The 19,684-nt window shown below is 60.7% G+C and overlaps 1 protein-coding gene across 7 annotated transcripts in view; it reads left to right on the forward strand.

Moving 5' to 3' along the window:
- AGAP1 (ArfGAP with GTPase domain, ankyrin repeat and PH domain 1) overlaps positions 1 to 19,684 on the forward strand; it is a 196,726-nt gene that overhangs the window by 135,064 nt on the left and 41,978 nt on the right. For all 7 annotated transcript variants that reach the window (XM_060193540.1, XM_060193542.1, XM_060193546.1 and 4 more), the window contains one exon: positions 7,202 to 7,363. In XM_060193540.1, the coding sequence (XP_060049523.1) occupies positions 7,202 to 7,363 (162 nt within the window). The remainder of the gene's footprint in view (positions 1 to 7,201; positions 7,364 to 19,684) is intronic.

Here is a 19,684-nt window from a genome sequence, read left to right on the forward strand (position 1 = left end):
TCCATGGGCTCCCTGGGTGCTGTGCCTGGTGCTGAGAGACACCCCACAGCTCTGCCCACCCTCCATGGGCTCCCTGGGTGCTGTGCAGGGTGCTGAGAGGAGAGACCCCACAGCCCTGCCCACCCTCCATGGGCTCCCTGGGTGCTGTGCAGGGTGCTGAGAGAGGAGACACCCCACAGCCCTGCCCACCCTCCATGGGCTCCCTGGGTGCTGTGCAGGGTGCTGAGAGAGGAGACAACCCACAGCCCTGCCCACCCTCCATGGGCTCCCTGGGTGCTGTGCAGGGTGCTGAGAGAGGAGAGACCCCACAGCCCTGCCCACCCTCCATGGGCTCCCTGGGTGCTGTGCCTGGTGCTGAGAGGAGAGACCCCACAGCCCTGCCCACCCTCCATGGGCTCCCTGGGTGCTGTGCAGGGTGCTGAGAGAGGAGACACCCCACAGCCCTGCCCACCCTCCATGGGCTCCCTGGGTGCTGTGCCTGGTGCTGAGAGAGGAGACACCCCACAGCCCTGCCCACCCTCCATGGGCTCCCTGGGTGCTGTGCAGGGTGCTGAGAGAGGAGACACCCCACAGCCCTGCCCACCCTCCATGGGCTCCCTGGGTGCTGTGCAGGGTGCTGAGAGAGGAGAGACCCCACAGCCCTGCCCACCCTCCATGGGCTCCCTGGGTGCTGTGCAGGGTGCTGAGAGAGGAGAGACCCCACAGCCCTGCCACCCTCCATGGGCTCCCTGGGTGCTGTGCAGGGTGCTGAGAGAGGAGAGACCCCACAGCCCTGCCCACCCTCCATGGGCTCCCTGGGTGCTGTGCAGGGTGCTGAGAGAGGAGACACCCCACAGCCCTGCCCACCCTCCATGGGCTCCCTGGGTGCTGTGCAGGGTGCTGAGAGAGGAGAGACCCCACAGCCCTGCCCACCCTCAATGGGGCTCCCTGGGTGCTGTGCAGGGTGCTGAGAGAGGAGAGACCCCACAGCCCTGCCCACCCTCCATGGGCTCCCTGGGTGCTGTGCAGGGTGCTGAGAGAGGAGAGACCCCACAGCCCTGCCCACCCTCCATGGGCTCCCTGGGTGCTGTGCAGGGTGCTGAGAGAGGAGAGACCCCACAGCCCTGCCCACCCTCCATGGGCTCCCTGGGTGCTGTGCAGGGTGCTGAGAGAGGAGACACCCCACAGCCCTGCCCACCCTCCATGGGCTCCCTGGGTGCTGTGCAGGGTGCTGAGAGAGGAGACACCCCACAGCCCTGCCCACCCTCAATGGGGCTCCCTGGGTGCTGTGCAGGGTGCTGAGAGAGGAGAGACCCCACAGCCCTGCCCACCCTCAATGGGGCTCCCTGGGTGCTGTGCAGGGTGCTGAGAGAGGAGAGACCCCACAGCCCTGCCCACCCTCCATGGGCTCCCTGGGTGCTGTGCCTGGTGCTGAGAGAGGAGACACCCCACAGCCCTGCCCACCCTCCATGGGCTCCCTGTGTCTCCAGGGCTCAGTGCCGTGTCCTCCTGAAGGCAGGACATTCCCTCCCCAGGTGAGCTATCTCCAGCCCCTCTGGTTCATGTGTCCCCACATGAAGGCCGTTGGTTGTTAGTTTCACACCTGGTGCTCACTGTGCAGGTGACCCGTGGTCTCGCCTCCTCTGTGGGGACGGGAACAGAGAGGAGCTTGTCCCCCGCAGATGGGGCGTGAGTCATGGAGCTGTCATCTGTCGTCTGCAGCAGGTTAGCAAAATTCTGAAGCCGCAGGAAAGAGGAATAGTCACTTCTCGCTGGCAACAAATCACCTCAGGCTCTGAGGAGAAATCCTTCTTCATAGATCAAGCCCTTCCATTCACATCCCGGGACCTCTTCCCTCCCTCAGCACAAAGGCTGTTTATTTTCTTCCGAAGTGGCGGTGGAGCAGGGCAGCCTGGGTGCAGATAGGAGCAGGGCAGCCGTTCCCCGTCCGTGTGTCCGTGTGGGGCCGGACTCTGCTCGCGTGGGGGCGCCGTGGCAGTGGGGGCTGTGTGGGGCTCTGCGCCAGTTTGTGGGGTGTGACGGCGTCTGCCTCACCTTGTCGTGAGTCCACACACCCACCCCAGGTTCCTCCAGCCTCATCACCAGCTCTCTCTCTGTCTCTCTGTCTCTGTGTGTCTCTCTGTCTCTTTCTGTCTCTCTGTCTGTATCTCTCTGCGTCTCTGTCTGTATCTGTGTGTCTCTCTCTCTCTGCGTGTGTGTCTGTCTCTGTCTGTCTGTATCTCTCTGCGTGTCTCTTTCTCTCTGTGTGTCTCTTTCTGTCTCTGTGTGTGTCTCTCTGTATCTCTCTGTCTCTCTGTGTGTGCTTCTCTCTTTTGCCCTGTCTCTCTGTCTCTGTCCCTGTCTCTCTCTGAGACCTCCTTCACTTTGGCCGTGTGCACTCCACACCTGAGTGGCCCTCCCGTGAGCCTTTCTGCTCAGCGGGCTGAGAGAATGACACAGCGTCTTTCGTGGCCAAGCTTGCAGAACTGTGGGTGCTTGTGCTCAGTGAGTCAGGCGTCTGTTTTTAAGCTTCTGCTTCTGTTTGCTGCTGTGACCGGCCACTGAAAACAGCTTCTGCTGCAGAGCTGACACTGGACATCCGTCTGTCCCCTTGGTCCATGTGAGCTCTCCAAGCATCCTGGGCCTTTCCCTGGGGCAGGCCGCAAGCCTGGGTGCTGGGGCCCCCTGTCCTTCCCTCCGGGGCTCTCCATGGCGGAGGGTTCTCTGAGAGCCCCCCAGCCCTGCTCCATGGGCTGAGAAGCCTGCAGGACTGGGCGCGTCCCCTTGTGGCCGGGAGCTTGGAGGTGAGATGGGGAGGACCCTCCAGAACCAGCTGTACCCGTGATGGAGGGCACCGCGGCACCCGCTGGCAGAGACGGCTCCCTCCGTCTCCCTTTGGAGAGCTGACCGCTGTCTGTGACAGCCAGGGCGTTCCTGCGCCGCATGTGGCACCAGGGCTCGAACCCGGGGTCGCAGGCTGCTTCCTCTTTAAAATTCAGTTGGTCCGGTGAGCACTTACAATATTACAAATCCTCTGATTTCTGAGGGTCTAGCACGAGTCTACAGTCTGACAGATGCCCAGCAGGTTTCGCTCCCATCACTGTGTGTGAGACAGACTCCCGGTCCCAGCCGGGTCCAGCGCCGTCACGCAGAGACGCCCTCTGTCCAGCAGCATCCCTCCCAAACATTATCTCAGAGGTTTCCAAGCTAGCCTTTCTCTGACTTTGCAAATTAGCATTTGATTTCATTTTTAAAAAATTACCTCTGTGGCCTTCAGACATTAAGAAAAGGCTCCATGGTGCGCCCGAGGGAAATTGAGATTATTTTTAAAGAGGCTCTAATCCATCATCTTTCTCTGCCGGCAGCTCATCCCCCCCAAGGTCCTCGGCAGCGCGGGGTGTTTCATGCATGTCTTTCTCTTGGCGTCTGCATAAAGCCCTCAGCCTCTCGCTCGGCACGTATGACCCCTCTTGCAATCGAACCAAAAAATAAATAAATAAAGCACCTTGGGGTGGATCTCACAAAGAGGAGAAGGGCCACACAGCCAAAAGTACAGGACATTGCTGAAAGACACAGAGCGGGAGTGGGGGGCATTCCTTGTTCCTGGTTGGAAGAATAAACACTATTAAAATGGGCATTCTACCAAAAGCAATCTACAATTTCAAGGTAATCCCTGTCAAAATTCCCATGGCATGTTTCAAGCAAACTGAACAACTCGTTCAAAGATTTGTGTGGAACCACAAAATGCCAAGAATCGCCAAAACACTTCTGAGGAAAAAGGGGGAACCTGGAGTTATCACGCTCCCCGACGTCCGTCTAGACCGTGAAGCAGCGCCCATCCATCGCGTGGTGCGGGAATAAAGGGGGACGCTTGGGTCAAGGGAGCAGGACGAGAGCCCAGAGAGGAGCCCTCACAGACACAGCCACCGGACGCGTGACAGTGGGGGTCTCGCCCGCAGGTGGTGCTGGGAAAACGGGGCAGAAGCTAGCCCCCCCACCCACCGCCTCACACCAAGGCCAAAGCAAAGTGGATTGAAGAGCTAGATATTAGACCAGAAACTACGATTCATAGAAGAAATTCTGGGGGAGAGCAGGTGGTGGCACACCTGGCTGAGCGCACACATCACAGGGCACAAGGACGCAGGGTCAAGCCCCCGGTCCCCACCTGCAGGGGGAGGCAGGGCTACAGGGGTCTCTCTATCTCTCTCCCTCTCTATCTCCCCCTCCCTCTCAATTTCTCTCTGTCTCTAATAATAAGTAAAATATATGGAAGAAAAGTAAAATAAGAAGGGAGGAAGAAAATGTTGATAAAACTTTGCAGGCTCTTTCTCTGCCTTTGTCTCTCTCTCTCTCTCTCTCTCTCTCTCTCTCTCTGCATCTCTCTCTGGCCCTCTGTCTCTGACTCTCTTCTCTGTGTCTGTCTGTCTTTCTCTGTGTCTCCGTCAGTAAGTCTTCCTTCCAGCCGGCTAAGGGCCTCCTGTAGCCGAGGCCCCTGAGCTGGCCCCACTCTGAGTGACAGACACAGGGTCTGCTGGGGACATGGTGGCTGCTGTAATGACGGTGTCACTCAGCGATAACAGCACGGGGATAACGGCCCCTCCCAGCAGGGGCACAAGGACACCCCACCCTCTGGCGGCTGGGATCACGCCTCCTCCGCCATCTGCGGGAACTCCCCGGGGCTCCAGCCTGTCCCCAGCAAGGACCATGTCCCCCTGCCCGGGTCGCCCCCCATGTCCCCCTCCCCATGTTCCCCCTGCCCATGTCCCCCTGCCCGGGTCCTGCCTCCTGTGTCTCCCTCCCCATGTCCCCCTCCCCATGTCCCCCTGCCCAGGTCCTGCCTCCTGTGTCCCCTTGCCCCATGTTCCCCTGTCACCTTCCTATGGTCCCCCCCACATCTCTCTACTTGAGTCCCTCCCCCCTCCCCTGCCTTGCCCCCCATGTCCCCCTCCCCATCACCCTCCCCGTGTCCCTGCCCCCTCCCCGACCCTGCTTCTTCCGTCCCCCTCCCCAGCCCCACTCCATCCCCTGACGCCCGACTGGGGGCACAGGCTGTCAGAAGCGGGTTAATCGGCTGGCTGGGTGTCTTCAGGTTCACACTTGAGCTGAAGCCGAATGGCTGTGAAGTAAGTTATGGGCGTCCTTGGGCATCTGCCGAGCTGGGAGCCTCCTGCCCGCATCCCAGAGGGATTTATGCTCCTGGGGGGGGGGGGCGCCATCCCCCGCGCCGTCTGGCAGCGCCAAACCACAGTCCTTCCAGCTGGACCGCTGCCCGTTCACACCCTCCAGGCCCAGGCAGCCAGGTGGGGAGAGGGGGGTGGGCAGGTGGGGTGTCTGTGGCCTGCTGCCCCCCAAGACCAATGAGGCTGCTCCCCATCACAGCTGGCCCTGCCCCAGCCGTCCGGGGCCTCACTCTGGCCACTGCGGCCACCAGGGATGGATGGCTCACCACACGGCCCATCCCACATGGCAGGACCCCGGGTCTCCTGCAGCCCAGAGACCTCTGGAGTGATAGAGACAGAAGAGATGCCACAGCCCCCCTGAACCATCCCTGGAGTTTCTCCCAGTGCAGGACGTGGGACTTCCATGTGGTGCCAGGGCTCACCCTGAGAGGCTGTACCTGGGCAGGACTGTGGGTGGGGTCTCATCCCAGAATCATACACAGCACCCGGGAGCACCATGCACAGCACCCAGGGAGCACCCTGCACAGCACCCAGGGAGCCCATGGAGGGTGGGCAGGACTGTGGGGTCTCTCCTCTCTCAGCACCCTGCACAGCACCCAGGGAGCCCATGGAGGGTGGGCAGGGCTGTGGGGTGTCTCCTCTCTCAGCACCCTGCACAGCACCCAGGGAGCCCATGGAGGGTGGGCAGGGCTGTGGGGTGTCTCCTCTCTCAGCACCAGGCACAGCACCCAGGGAGCCCATGGAGGGTGGGCAGGGCTGTGGGGTGTCTCCTCTCTCAGCACCAGGCACAGCACCCAGGGAGCCCATGGAGAGTGGGCAGGGCTGTGGGGTGTCTCCTCTCTCAGCACCCTGCACAGCACCCAGGGAGCCCATGGAGGGTGGGCCGGGCAGTGGGAGGTCTAGGTTTTGGCTGGTTTCAGGTCTATTCTTGGGGCTCCTGGCTCAGTTTCTGTGTCTGTGTCCACTGTGAGGTGGGGTCCTGTTGTATGCTTTACATTGGGTTGTTCTAGCTCTCCCCCTGGTAAGAAAATTGGTTCAGTCCTGCTAGTTTCGTGGGCCCGCTTGTCCCCGCCCCAAGGAACCCGGAGAGAGTTCCAGAGTTGGAGAGTTTGAGAGCTCTTGGCACCGCCATGTGAGAAAGAGGCAGGAGAGTTTTGTTTGGTGATTAGTTTGTCTTAATTTATGAATCGTTGTTCTTGAATAAAGAAATACAGCTTCTCTGCCCAGCCGTGTATCTTTGAGTCTCTGTTACCCACCCATGAAGCTAACCCGGCCAGCTGGAGCCTCCGAATATTAACAACAAATGGCACCAAGCACTCTCGAACTCTGCAACTCTGGAACTCTCTCGGGGTTCCTTGGGGTGGGGACAAGCGGACCCTCGAAACTAGCAGGACTGAACTAATTTTCTTGGCAGGGGGAGAGCTAGAACAACCCAATGTAAAGTGTACAACAGGGTCTGGCTGGAGCGCCTCTGGCCCTGGGTCGGCATGAAGGTGGCCTGTGCTCTGCTCAGGGACACGGGACCACGGGGGACGGCTCCTCCCAGATCTCCCCTGTGTGGCGCCATCCTAGACTCTAAGCTTCTGGGTTCAGGACTGGGGTCGGGGATGGCTCGGGGGGAGCAAACGGCCTGTTTTCCAGCCCCTGAACCACAGATCTGGCCCCATACTCCTGGAGGCAGCTCGTGCCGTGCTGTCTGTCTCTGTCTCAAGATGTGGCCTGTTTGTGTCAGACTTTTCCACATGTCATCAAAGTAAAGGACAGGAGAGACAGCTCAGCAGGGAGGGCATGTGCCCCACGAGCCTTCTCCCTGCTCCGAGCCCCAGTACCACATGGGAGCCCCACGGCACCAGGGGAGGCTCTGTGCCATGGTGCCGATTTCTCTGTGTGAACTCAGAAGGCTCAAGCTCCTGGGAGTGTGAAGCCAGGCATTCCCAGGTCAGGATGTTCTCCCTGGCTTCAGAGGAGGCCCCTGGGATTGGCAGCAGAGTGAGGGGTTGGGCCTGGGGTGCCCCCATCCTAACCGGCCCCCTCTCCCACAGACACGGGGATCGGTGAGTCCGTGTGCTCCAGCCCCAGCCTATCCGGAACCGCCAGCCCCAAGCTGGAGCCGCCCCCGTCCCCCCACGCCAACAGGAAGAAGCATCGCAGGAAGAAGAGCACAGGCAACTTCAGGGCCGACGGCCTGGCGGGCACCGCAGAAGGTAGGGGCTGGGGCAGAGGGGCAGCGGGGTGCGGCTCTGGGTCTGGGGGGCCGGGGCCGGGGCAGCGGGGTGCGGCTCTGGGTCTGGGGGGCCGGGGCAGAGGGGCAGCGGAGTGCGGCTCTGGGTCTGGGGGGCCGGGGCCGGGGCAGCGGGGTGCGGCTCTGGGTCTGGGGGGCCGGGACAGAGGGGCAGCGGGGTGCGGCTCTGGGTCTGGGGTGCCGGGACAGAGGGGCAGCGGGGTACGGCTCTGGGTCTGGGGGGCCGGGGCCGGGGCAGTGGGGTACGGCTCTGGGTCTGGGGGGCCGGTGCAGTGGGGTGCGGCTCTGGGTCTGGGGGGCCGGGGCTGGGGCAGCGGGGTACGGCTCTGGGTCTGGGGGGCCGGGGCCAAGGGTGGTGGACGGGTCAGTGTGGGGAAGGGTCTGGGGGGCTGGGGCAGCGGGGTACGGCTCTGGGTCTGGGGGTCTGGCGCCAAGGCTGGTGGACGGGTCAGTGTGGGGAAGGGTCTGGGGCCGAGGGCCAGGGACAGCGTTGCAGAGCGCCCCCTGTTCCTGATCCAGTGTCCGCCCCCAGGCCTGGCGCACAGTGTGCGTGCCCGGGGCCCCCTCCCATGCTGGCTGGGTCTCTGGATGCTGCTCCCCACTGAGCAACCTGGCCCCCTCCTCCCAACAGTCTGCAGAGGGGTCCCCAGCCCCAGTCCCAGTCCCAGGGCTGGCCCCCTCCTCTCATGCTCTCCCCTCCCCTCCGTCTCGGGCTGCCGCGGGGCTCTGGTATTGTCACCGGCCGGGTGACCGGAGCCGTGACCGCCCCCACCTGCCCAGTGTCCCCAGAGGACGGGCCCCCCACTGGCAGGCGTCTCCACATCTTCTCCACCGCGTGTAGATGACCCTCCAAGATGGGCTGTGGGCTGTGGGCTGTCCGTGGTGATGTCAGAAAGTGGCCTGGACGGGGACCTAGCTCAGCCAGCAGAGTACAGGACTCCCCAGGGGCTGGCCCACCTCTCAAGCCCCCACTTCTCACATGCAGGGGAGAATCGCGAGTGGTGAAGCAGGACTACAGGGGGACTTCTGTCTCTCTCCCTCCCCTCCCCTCAATCTCTCTCTGTCTTGTCAAAAAAAAAAATAGAAGTGGGTGGGGAAACGGGCTGCTGGGAGCAATGGCTTCATAGTGCTGACACCAAGTCCCAGCAATAGCCCTGATGGCAGAAAACATCTATTTTGATTTTATTTTATTTTAAGAGAGAGCGAGAGAAACCAGAGCCCTGCTCAGCTCTGGCTGATCAGATGGTGGTGCTGGGATTGAACCTGGGACCCCAGAGTCTTGGGCAGGAGAGTGTCCTGCAGACCCCTGTGCTGTCCCCCCGCAGTCTCTCGCTGTCTCTGCAGGAGAGGGACTAACGGGAAGGGCGCCCCCCCCCCCGAAATCCTGAGGGGACCCGAGCCCAGCGCGCCATGGGAAGAGCTGAGGGGGGATGCGGCGGCCCTGGGAGTTGGGAGGGGCCGGGCGGGTGTCAGCACCGAGGGGTGGCATTAGCCCCCAGACTGAGCAGCAGGGAGCAGCACCAGCAAACCCCCAGGACACCTGACAGTCAGATCAGGGTGAAGCCTCTGGAGAGCAGGCTGGGCCAGTGCATCCCACCCCGGGCCGTGAGCTCTTCAGGGGGTGGACCCCTCAGCCAGCACCCAGGGGCCCAGCCGCTGTCACGCCGCTGTGAGTGTCACCAGCTCCTTTGAGATTCCTTTGTCTTTAAGGGGAGGCTGCCTGGCTCTGGCGTAAGGGGGGTCCCAGGATTGAACCCAGAGCCGCTGAGGCCTCACCCTGCAAGCCCTGTGCTCTTACAGGCTGAGCTGTCTCTCTGCCCCTCTTAGACACTTTGATCTCCCCTCCCACCTCTGGCCCTGGAGACGAAACTGAGACTCAGAGAAGGCTTGAAGCTGGCTGGTGTGAGGCTCTGGGTTCGAGCCCCAACACCACTGGGGGTTCCGTGGGTGGCACTGGGGACATTTCGTGGATGATGGAGAGGTGCTGTGAGGTCTCCTCTCTCAGTTCTCTCCCTCTTCTTAAGGGTGTTTATTAAGTGGGAGACAGCACAGAGGTCTGCAAAAGTCTCTCCTTCCTGAGGCTCTGAGGCCCCAGGTTCAATCCCAGTACCTCCATCAGCCAGAACTCAGCAGGACCCTGGGGAAAAATTATTATTATTATTATTCAAAAGGCTCTCTTACCTGAGGCTCTGAGGCCCCAGGTCAATCCACAGCACCACTATCAGCCAACCAAGCAGGGCTGAACAGGGCTCTGTAGAAATAATAATAATAATAATAATAATAATAATAATAATGGCAGAGGAGACAGCACAGTGATTCTGCACAGACTCTCCTGTCTGAGACTCTGAGATCCCAGTTTCAATCCCCAGCACCACCATCAGCCAGAGCTCAGCAGGGATCTGGGGTCTGTCTATCTATCTGTCTGTCTAGCTACATACAGATCTTTCTCCATGTATCTATCATTAAATAAATAAGCTAATTAATTAAATAAAAGACTTTCCTGCCTGAGGCTCTGAGGCCCAATGTTCAATCCCAGATCTGGTCTTTCTCTTTCTGTCTCTCATTAAATAAAATGACAAATAAAGTATTTTTTTTTTAAAAAAAAAAAAAGGTGTTTATTTACTGAAACAGAGAGCGGGAGAGGGAAAGAGAGACAGAGAGAGGGAGGGAGGGAGGAGAGGACATCTCTCTAGCATGAGCTTTGCGGGGTCAGAGGGTCAGGCTTGGGCCCTCTTGCCTGCAAGTCCTGTGCTTTACCACCGCCAGCCGACTTGTCCTCTGCCTGCTTTCTTCTTGAAGTTAGAGTTGGGAGCGGGGAGAAGAGAGGTCCCCACCGTCAGGCCACCCTCCCCGGCCGACAGGGAGCCCCTTTGAGGCCACCCCGCACACTGGGCTCTCTGGCTTTGCCATCTGCGGTGGCCCGGCTCAGGTCACGGAGACTCCTCGTGGCTGGCGTTCCGTCACTGTCACCCTTCCCTCTGGGCCTAGCGTCTGAGCCAGGCGCCCTGCCCATGGCTGGAGCTGACTGGGTGAGCCGTGCTTCCTGGGGGCCCTGTCATCTTGAGGAATGTGTCTGTCTGTGTGGAGCCCCTTGGGCAGGGGGCCACCACGGGCGTCTCCATCATCCCAGAGCCACGGAGGGAGTGACAGCCAAGCTGCAGCCACGTCTTGTCTGCAGTGAACCTGCTGAAGCCCTGGAACAAAGAGCTTCACGCAGAGGCCATAGGGACCAGGGCACCAGCTGGGGACAGCTACCCGGGAGAGCGAGTCTCCCCAGACAGTCAGGACCCAGCTTGGAACCCAGCATCACTCAGGAGCACCCTGCACAGCACCTAGGGAGCCCATGGAGGGTGGGCAGGGCTGTGGGGTGTCTCCTCTCTCAGCACCCTGCACAGCACCTAGGGAGCCCATGGAGGGTGGGCAGGGCTGTGGGGTCTCTCCTCTCTCAGCACCAGGCACAGCACCCAGGGAGCCCATGGAGGGTGGGCAGGGCTGTGGGGTGTCTCCTCTCTCAGCACCCTGCACAGCACCCAGGGAGCCCATGGAGGGTGGGCAGGGCTGTGGGGTGTCTCCTCTCTCAGCACCAGGCACAGCACCCAGGGAGCCCATGGAGGGTGGGCAGGGCTGTGGGGTGTCTCCTCTCTCAGCACCCTGCACAGCACCCAGGGAGCCCATGGAGGGTGGGCAGGGCTGTGGGGTGTCTCCTCTCTCAGCACCAGGCACAGCACCCAGGGAGCCCATGGAGAGTGGGCAGGGCTGTGGGTCTCTCCTCTCTCAGCACCCTGCACAGCACCCAGGGAGCCCATGGAGGGTGGGCAGGGCTGTGGGGTGTCTCCTCTCTCAGCACCCTGCACAGCACCCAGGGAGCCCATGGAGGGTGGGCAGGGCTATGGGGTGTCTCCTCTCTCAGCACCCTGCACAGCACCCAGGGAGCCCATGGAGGGTGGGCAGGGCTGTGGGGTCTCTCCTCTCTCAGCACCCTGCACAGCACCCAGGGAGCCCATGGAGGGTGGGCAGGGCTGTGGGGTGTCTCCTCTCTCAGCACCAGGCACAGCACCCAGGGAGCCCATGGAGGGTGGGCAGGGCTGTGGGGTGTCTCCTCTCTCAGCACCCTGCACAGCACCCAGGGAGCCCATGGAGGGTGGGCAGGGCTGTGGGGTCTCTCCTCTCTCTGCACCCTGCACAGCACCCAGGGAGCCCGTGGAGGGTGGGCAGGGCTGTGGGTCTCTCCTTCTTTCTCTGTCTGTCTCTCCCTCCGTGAAAAGCAGAGTCACAGACACCAGTCCAGTCACAGGCAGAGCCTGTCTGGAGGTGGTCACCCTTGTGCTCATGTGCCTTCATTCATTCCCTCGTGGGAAGCTGGCGGAGGGGTGGCTGGGTGGGTTGAGAATGGAATGCCTGATGCGTGGATGGAGGATGGATGAGTGGATGATGGAGGGGTGGATGGGTGGAAGGATGGACAGATGATGTGTGGAGAGTATAGGAGGGGATGATGGATGGGTGGATGGATGGAGGATGAGTGGAGAATGGACAGATGGATGGAAGATGGACAGAGAATGGATGATGGATGGAGGATGAGTGGAGGACAGATGGATGGGTGGGTGCATGTCCCCAGAGAGGTAGTGGCCAGGAGAGCTCCGGGCTGCATCCTGAGGCCCCAGGTTCCACGCTGGCCCCACCTCATGCAGGGCTGAGCCTGCAGGGAGCCGGCTGCCCGGGAGCCACGGTGGCACTGCCAGTTGTCACTCAGTGCCAGGTGCCCCCAGGCTGAGGAGACCAGAGACCCCCAGAGCAGGCCTCCACATAGGCCTTCCCCAGCCCAGAGGATGGAGGGCCCGGCCCCCCAGCCCCCCACTAGCAGAGAAGCAGCCCTGGGAGACACTGGGTATCAGGTTCAGTACTTACTAGTACTAACCCGGCTACTCAGTACTTACCTAGTTACTTGAGTAGCCAGTGAGCCGGCTGTGCTGAGACCCTGTCTGCGGCCCACAGTCCCGGTCAAGCTTCACGTAAAAACGCCACGTGCTGGAGAGGTAACTGGGGAAACATCTCATCTCTATTATTTTGCTTTCATCAGTGATTTAATATTGATTAACAGAATTATGAGGCCACAGGGGTGCCGCTCCCCTCCCCCCGCCCCACCCCCAGACTCTGTGTCCCGTCCCCTCCGCTGGAAACGGCCGTGCTTCTCCCAGCTCACAGACACGGGCTGGCTGTTATTCCTACAACTGTCTAGATTTATAGGCATCTCCCGTTCTCCTCTGCTCCTGCCTTCTCTCCTTCCTCAGTCACACCTCCACCTGCGACTCCTTCCGAGTGTCCTTCCTTTTCCCTCTTCTCTCTCCGGGTCCTGATGGAGTCGGGGCTCAGAGCCCTCTGGGCATCTCCCTGACATTTCTCCCCCTCTGGGAGCCTGGACCCAAATTCTCTATGGGGAGCAGCAGGTGGGAGTTCTGGCTTCTGTCATTGCTTCTCGCTGGACATGGGTGTTGGCAGGTGGACCCACACCCCCAGCCTGTGTCTGTCTGTCCCTAGTGGGGCAGGGCTCTGGGGAGGGGAGGCTCCAGGACACAGGGGTGAGGGCGTCTGCCCAGGGAGGTCAGGGTGGCGTCATGGCGGCATCTGCAACTTGGTGACTGAAAGGCAGTTATATTTATTATGTATTTCAAGTATTAAGTAATCTTTTTTTTTTTTTATTTATTTATTCCCTTTTGTTGCCCTTGTTGTTTTATTGTTGTAGTTATTATTATTGTTGTCGTTGTTGGATAGGACAGAGAGAAATGGAGAGAGGAGGGGAAGACAGAGAGGAGGAGAGAAAGACACCTGCAGACCTGCTTCACCGCCTGTGAAGCGACTCCCCTGCAGGTGGGGAGCCGGGGTTCGAACCAGGATCCTTACGCCGGTCCTTGTGCTTTGCGCCACCTGCGCTTAGCCCGCTGCGCTACAGCCCGACTCCCCTCAAGTATTAAGTAATCTTAAGTAATTTGTGAATTTTATTTATTTGGATAAAGACAGAATTTGAGAGAGAAAAGGAGAGAGAGAGGCCTGCAGCCCTGCTCCATTGCCCCTGAAGCCCCCTCCCCCCACACGTGGGGACCAGCGGCTCGAATCCGGGTCCTTGTGGGTGGCGACAGGTGCTCTCAACAGGTGCACCACTCCCCAGCTCCTGAGGGAGCATTTTCAAAGATTCATTACTTGAAAGACAGAGAGGGGATGTGAAAAGAGAGAGACGGACAGAGGCCAGAGCCCTCCCTGCTCAGCTCTGGCAGAAGCTGGTGCCGGGGGTTGAACCGGGGGCCTCTGGGGTTTGGGGCATGCAAGAGGCTTCCCTTAACAGGAACAGTTACTGTGTTTTATTTTTCAAAAGTGGTCCTACACTCTCTCTCTTTCTCCACGCTGTAATGGGGTGGAAAAGTCAGTCAAAAAATATGGCAGCGTCTCCTGGCCCGCGCCCGCGCCCGCGCGCTGAGAGGCCTAGGGCTGATGGGATTCACTGCCGCCCGCCAGCACCTGTGTGAAGCAGGAGTCTGGGGGCCCCCGCCCCGACACGGAGCTGCCCCGAGAGAAACAGACTCATTGCTGTGCCTGGCGCTGTGGCAGGGAAGCTACAGAGATGAGGTGCCACAACCCGGGGCTCCCAGTAATCTTCTTCACACAGAATCATCTCTGGGCTCGGGATGGAGGGGCTCCCTTGCTGGAGCTCGGAGCACAGGCAATCAGGCCGTCTGCTCGCGGTAATTAAGGCGCTCAGTCTGCGCCAGGCTCTGATGACGGCGCAGACCCCTCTCCAGCAAGCCCCTTGTCTCAAGCCTTTCACTCCCACTCAGGCTCCACCGACACAACGTCCCTCTTCCCTCTGATTGTCTCCTCTAATCTCTTCATCTGGGAGCTGCGCAGGGAGGGAAAGAGAACAGAAAAGATTCAAACAAACTTTGAAAAGTGCTGAGAATCTAGCCTGGTGGGCTCTGGGCAGTGGGCACAGAGCACGACGCACCCTCCGCTCCACCGGGCGCCGGGGGCCTGGCCTCCGTGTCACTGACCACACACCTCAAAGCAGGCCATGGGCAGGTGCTGGGAACTGGCCTCCTAGGCTCCTGCCTGGGCTGTGTCCTGGACTTCTGTCACCAGCCGCCATCCCAGGACCCCTTTCTTTTTGGGCATAGCCTGTGCTGAGCCAGTGAGCAGGCTTCCTTCCACCTCCACAGAGGGCTGGGGTGTGGGGGGACATGTTCATCTGGAGGTGACCATGCTGTGCCTGGTGCTGAGAGAGGAGACACCCCACAGCCCTGCCCACCCTCCATGGGCTCTCTGGGTGCTGTGCAGGGTGCTGAGAGAGGAGACACCCCACAGCCCTGCCCACCCTCCATGGGCTCCCTGGGTGCTGTGCAGGGTGCTGAGAGAGGAGACACCCCACAGCCCTGCCCACCCTCCATGGGCTCCCTGGGTGCTGTGCAGGGTGCTGAGAGAGGAGAGACCCCACAGCCCTGCCCACCCTCCATGGGCTCCCTGGGTGCTGTGCAGATGCTGAGAGAGGAGACACCCCACAGCCCTGCCCACCCTCCATGGGCTCCCTGGGTGCTGTGCAGATGCTGAGAGAGGAGACACCCCACAGCCCTGCCTACCCTCCATGGGCTCCCTGGGTGCTGTGCCTGGTGCTGAGAGAGGAGAGACCCCACAGCCCTGCCCACCCTCCATGGGCTCCCTGGGTGCTGTGCCTGGTGCTCCCACATCATTTCAGGGCTCGAACCCTTGGCCTTGCTCTGGCAAGGAATGTGCTCTCCCAGCTGAGTTCTCTGTTGGCCCAGTAGCTAGTGACCACTCAGCATTCCTGGCTCACCTGCTGATGGAGTCAGAGTAGATTGGCAGGTGACCCAAGGCCCCTCCACACGCAGAGCCTGATGGGGCCTCTGGCTGGGACACATGCCCCTCACAGCTGCTGTTCAGGGTCACAGTCTGCGCCCGCATGCCCATCACCCCAGCCCACATCCAGATGGAAGCAGAGAGGGACAACGTCTCCCCTGTTGTCAGAGCACCTCCCATGTGGGGCCGGGTCTCAAGGCCACATGGTGCCCAGGCATGCACCCTAGCTCTGAGCTATCTCTCTGCTCGCACTCTCTGCTCTGTTGCTGGCCATCCCTGGCCCGGTGGCACAGGCCACACAGCACAGTGACGTTTGGCTCCTCTGTGATGTGAGATCCTCAGGGGAAGGGCATGGTGCCCGCTGGGATTTCCTCCCAAACATTTAGATGAAGGCGTGTGGACACAGGGCCATAACAGTCTGTAGTCAGTGAAGACCTGGTTTATTTATTATTACTCCTTTAGAAATGTTTTTATTACCTTAGTTTATTTATTGGATAGAGATAGCCAAAATCAAGAGGGAAAGGGGAGATGGAGAGGCAGAGAGACAGAGACACCTGCAGCCCTGCCTCACCACTGCTAAATTTTCCTCCTGCAGGGGGGACTGAGGGCTCAAACCCAGGTCCTTGCCCACTGTGACGTCTGTGCTCAAGCAGGTGGCCACCACCAGCCCCTCTTTTTTCTTTTTACTTTTTTCCCCTCCAGGTTTATCACTGGGGTTTGGTGCCAGCGTTACAAATCCACCATTCCTGGAAGCCATTTTTCCCCATTTTTTTTTTCTATTTTCATTTGACAGGATAGAAACACATTGAGAGGGGAGAGGGGAATAGAGAGGGGGAGCAACAGAGATCCAAGTGCAGCCCTTCCCCACCGCTCCTGAAGCTGCCCTCCTGCAGGGGAGAGTGGGGGCTCGAACCCAGGTCCTGCAGCCTTGATGTGTACACTTGTGCACTACCGCCCGGGCCTCCGTGGGAGCCTTTAATCGGGCTGCCGTGTGAGGCTGACCCTCAGAGGTGGTCTGTGAGGCCCCTGCTTGCAGGTGACCCGCTGGGGCTGGGAGCACCGGCAGCCGTCCCCCCCACCCCCTCGCGCCGCTGTGACTCCCGCGTGTCTCCCCGTGTCCTCTCCCCTCCCCGTCCCCTCTCCCTCACCCCCAAATCCACTGGGCAAATTAACCGGAGCCCAGGCCTGATGAAAAGCACCACCCCCACCCCTGCAGCGCCATTAGGCATCCTGATTACCTGTTCATTGGCCGGCCGAGCGCCAGATGAAGTGGGGACACTGCCACCGTTTGTCACGCAAGACAGCAGTGCCGGGCGGGCACCCAATATGGCTGACAGCCCTCAGGGCCGCAGCCTTTTAGCCGCTGTGTGGGCGGCATTGTTCTTGGTGGTGGGTGGCCCCAAGTGCCTCCCAGGCTCAGCCCCCAGTGCCTGGGCCCCCGGTGCTGCGGACACTCCCGGGAGAGGCAAGAGTGCGCTGCCCACTGAGCTGTCCCTGCTCCCGTCTCTGTCCAGGCCTTGGCTGTTGAGGATGTGGCGGGTGCCCGTATCCCAGAGTGCTCCATCCGGTCTGACAAAGTCCGGCTGTGGGGCCAGTGAGGATATAGCCCTGCCCTCACGGAAGGTTCCAGAACCGTTCCTGCTTTCTTTCTTCCCTTAATTAATTAACTTAATGAAAGAGAGATACAGGGAGAGCCCAGAGCCCAGCTGAGCCCTGGCTGCTGGTAGTGCTGGGGATTGAACCTGGGGCCTCTGAGTCTCAGGCAGGGGGGTCTTGCTTCCTTTTCAGGCAGGTTCCCCACCCGACGCCGACGCCCATCTGTCCTTAGCCAGCGACACTAGGTCCCCAAGGCGCCTGCACCTTCCAGGAGGCACTACCAGAGTGTGCTCAGAGCGGAGTTCCGTTTATATTACTTCATTTATTATTGGACAGAGAGAGAGAAACTGAGAGGGAGAGAGACAGACAGACACCTGCAGCCCTGCCTCGCCACTCATGAAGCTTCCCCCCTGCAGGTGGGGACCAGGATCTTGAACCCGGGTCCTTGTGCCCTGCAGTGTGAGCACTCAGTCAGGTGCGCCACCGCCTGGCCCTCTATTTACTTTCCAATATTTTCCTCTTTCTCCTGCCTATGACTCTCACTCTTCCTCTGAGACAAGCAGCTCAGGGCCGGGCCGCTGGGTCGTGGGATGGGTGAGCCACCGGTGTGTCTGCCCCTCGCTGCATCATGGGCACTGGGCACAGCATGGGTCTTTGCTTTTGGGTTTTCTTTTTTTTTTACTGTAGCTTCATAAAGGAAGATGATAAAGTTGTCTGACTAAAGGCTGAAATCTAACAGCAGCCTGAGCTCAAACTACGACTGGTTGCTTAACGGATCAAAGCTATTCCAGTCTTGTAAGGATAATGCTTGATGGGGAAAAAAAAATCTTCAGATGTGGGTGTTTTGGTTAAACATATATTGGTGAACTGCATGGCAGCACCCTGCACAGCACCCAGGGAGCCCATGGAGGGTGGGCAGGGCTGTGGGGTGTCTCCTCTCTCAGCACCCTGCACAGCACCCAGGGAGCCCATGGAGGGTGGGCAGGGCTGTGGGGTGTCTCCTCTCTCAGCACCCTGCACAGCACCCAGGGAGCCCATGGAGGGTGGGCAGGGCTGTGGGGTCTCTCCTCTCTCAGCACCAAGCACAGCACCCGGGGATCCCATGGAGGGTGGGCAGGGCTGTGGGGTGTCTCCTCTCTCAGCACCCTGCACAGCACCCAGGGAGCCCATGGAGGGTGGGCAGGGCTGTGGGGTCTCTCCTCTCTCAGCACCCTGCACAGCACCCAGGGAGCCCCATGGAGGGTGGGCAGGGCTGTGGGGTCTCTCCTCTCTCAGCACCCTGCACAGCACCCAGGGAGCCCATGGAGGGTGGGCAGGGCTGTGGGGTGTCTCCTCTCTCAGCACCCTGCACAGCACCCAGGGAGCCCATGGAGGGTGGGCAGGGCTGTGGGGTTTCTCCTCTCTCAGCACCAGGCACAGCACCCAGGGAGCCCATGGAGGGTGGGCAGGGCTGTGGGGTGTCTCCTCTCTCAGCACCAGGCACAGCACCCAGGGAGCCCATGGAGGGTGGGCAGGGCTGTGGGGTCTCTCCTCTCTCAGCACCAGGCACAGCACCCAGGGAGCCCATGGAGGGTGGGCAGGGCTGTGGGGTGTCTCCTCTCTCAGCACCCTGCACAGCACCCAGGAGCCCATGGAGGGTGGGCAGGGCTGTGGGGTCTCTCCTCTCTCAGCACCCTGCACCTCCCGGGGGCAGCCAGCAGGCGGTGGTCTCGGGCCCCCAGACGCCTGGGTTCCGTCTGTCTATTCCGAGCACCCCCTGACTTTCTAGAAGGAGCCCCCAGCTACACCTGGCACTGCCTGTCCTGGAAGCCGTCTCTCTGGGTGCTGGGGGCCCCTCCCTGGATCTGGGTGCTGGGAAACAGTCATGGGCTTGCCACGGCCCCTGCCCTGCACCTGGGCAGCAGGTCACCTGAGAGTGTCCCCGGCAATGCCTCCCGCCCCAGCCCAAGCTGCTGGCTGTGTCTGCCCTGCTGTGACAGAACCCTGCCTCTCTCTCTCTCTCTCCCACTCTATCGCTTCCTCTCTCTCCCTCTCTCCTGCTCTCCTTCTCTCCCTCTCCCTCTTCCCCTCTCCTTCTCTTCCTCCTTCTCTCTCTCCCTCTTTCCTCTCTCTCCCTCTCTTCCTCCCCTTCCCCTCTTCTCTCTTCCTCTCTCTCTCTTCCTCCCCCTCTGTCCCTTTCTCTCCCTCTTTCTCTCCCTCTCCCTGCCTCCATCGGAGCTGCAGGGAATCAGGGCAACCAGGGAGATAGCTCAGCCATGGAGCACAGGATTTGCACGCCTGCGGCCCCAGCTTCAGCCCCTGTGCTGGACCTCTGGTCTCCCGTGGCCTCTCATCTCTGAGCAGGTCCAGCAGAGCAGGGGCCTTACCAGGGCAAAACGGTGTGAGGACAGGCCGTTGTTCACTCTAGGGTCAAGCTAACGGGACGTCCGCTTTGCATCTGCAGGTCTGTCTCCCAGAGACTGGCTGATGTGTAGGTCCTTGTTCTCTATGAGAAGGACCCAGTTCTTGGTTTTGAGGTGGGGGGAGCCCTTCTCAGCACTGGCTTCAGACGGTGCCTGGGATTGAACCTGAGCCCTCTGGGGCCTCAGGCACGAAAGGCCGGTGCCCACCCCCTGTGCTGTCTCCCTGGAGCCTGTGTTGTGGTGCTGGCCAGGCACTGCCGTGCCCTGACCCCCTCCCAGGGGATGACAGCCTTGGGGCCTGTGGGACGGTCAGCTGGAGCAGGTGATGAGAAGCCGTCCGCACCGGAGGGGTGTCCCGCCTTCCCCTCTGACCAGCACCCGCCCAGCAGCCCTGCAGCTGGAACTCCGCCACTGGCACTCGCTGG

Source organism: Erinaceus europaeus, chromosome 7 (assembly GCF_950295315.1).
Source record: "Erinaceus europaeus chromosome 7, mEriEur2.1, whole genome shotgun sequence".
NCBI lineage: Eukaryota > Metazoa > Chordata > Mammalia > Eulipotyphla > Erinaceidae > Erinaceus > Erinaceus europaeus.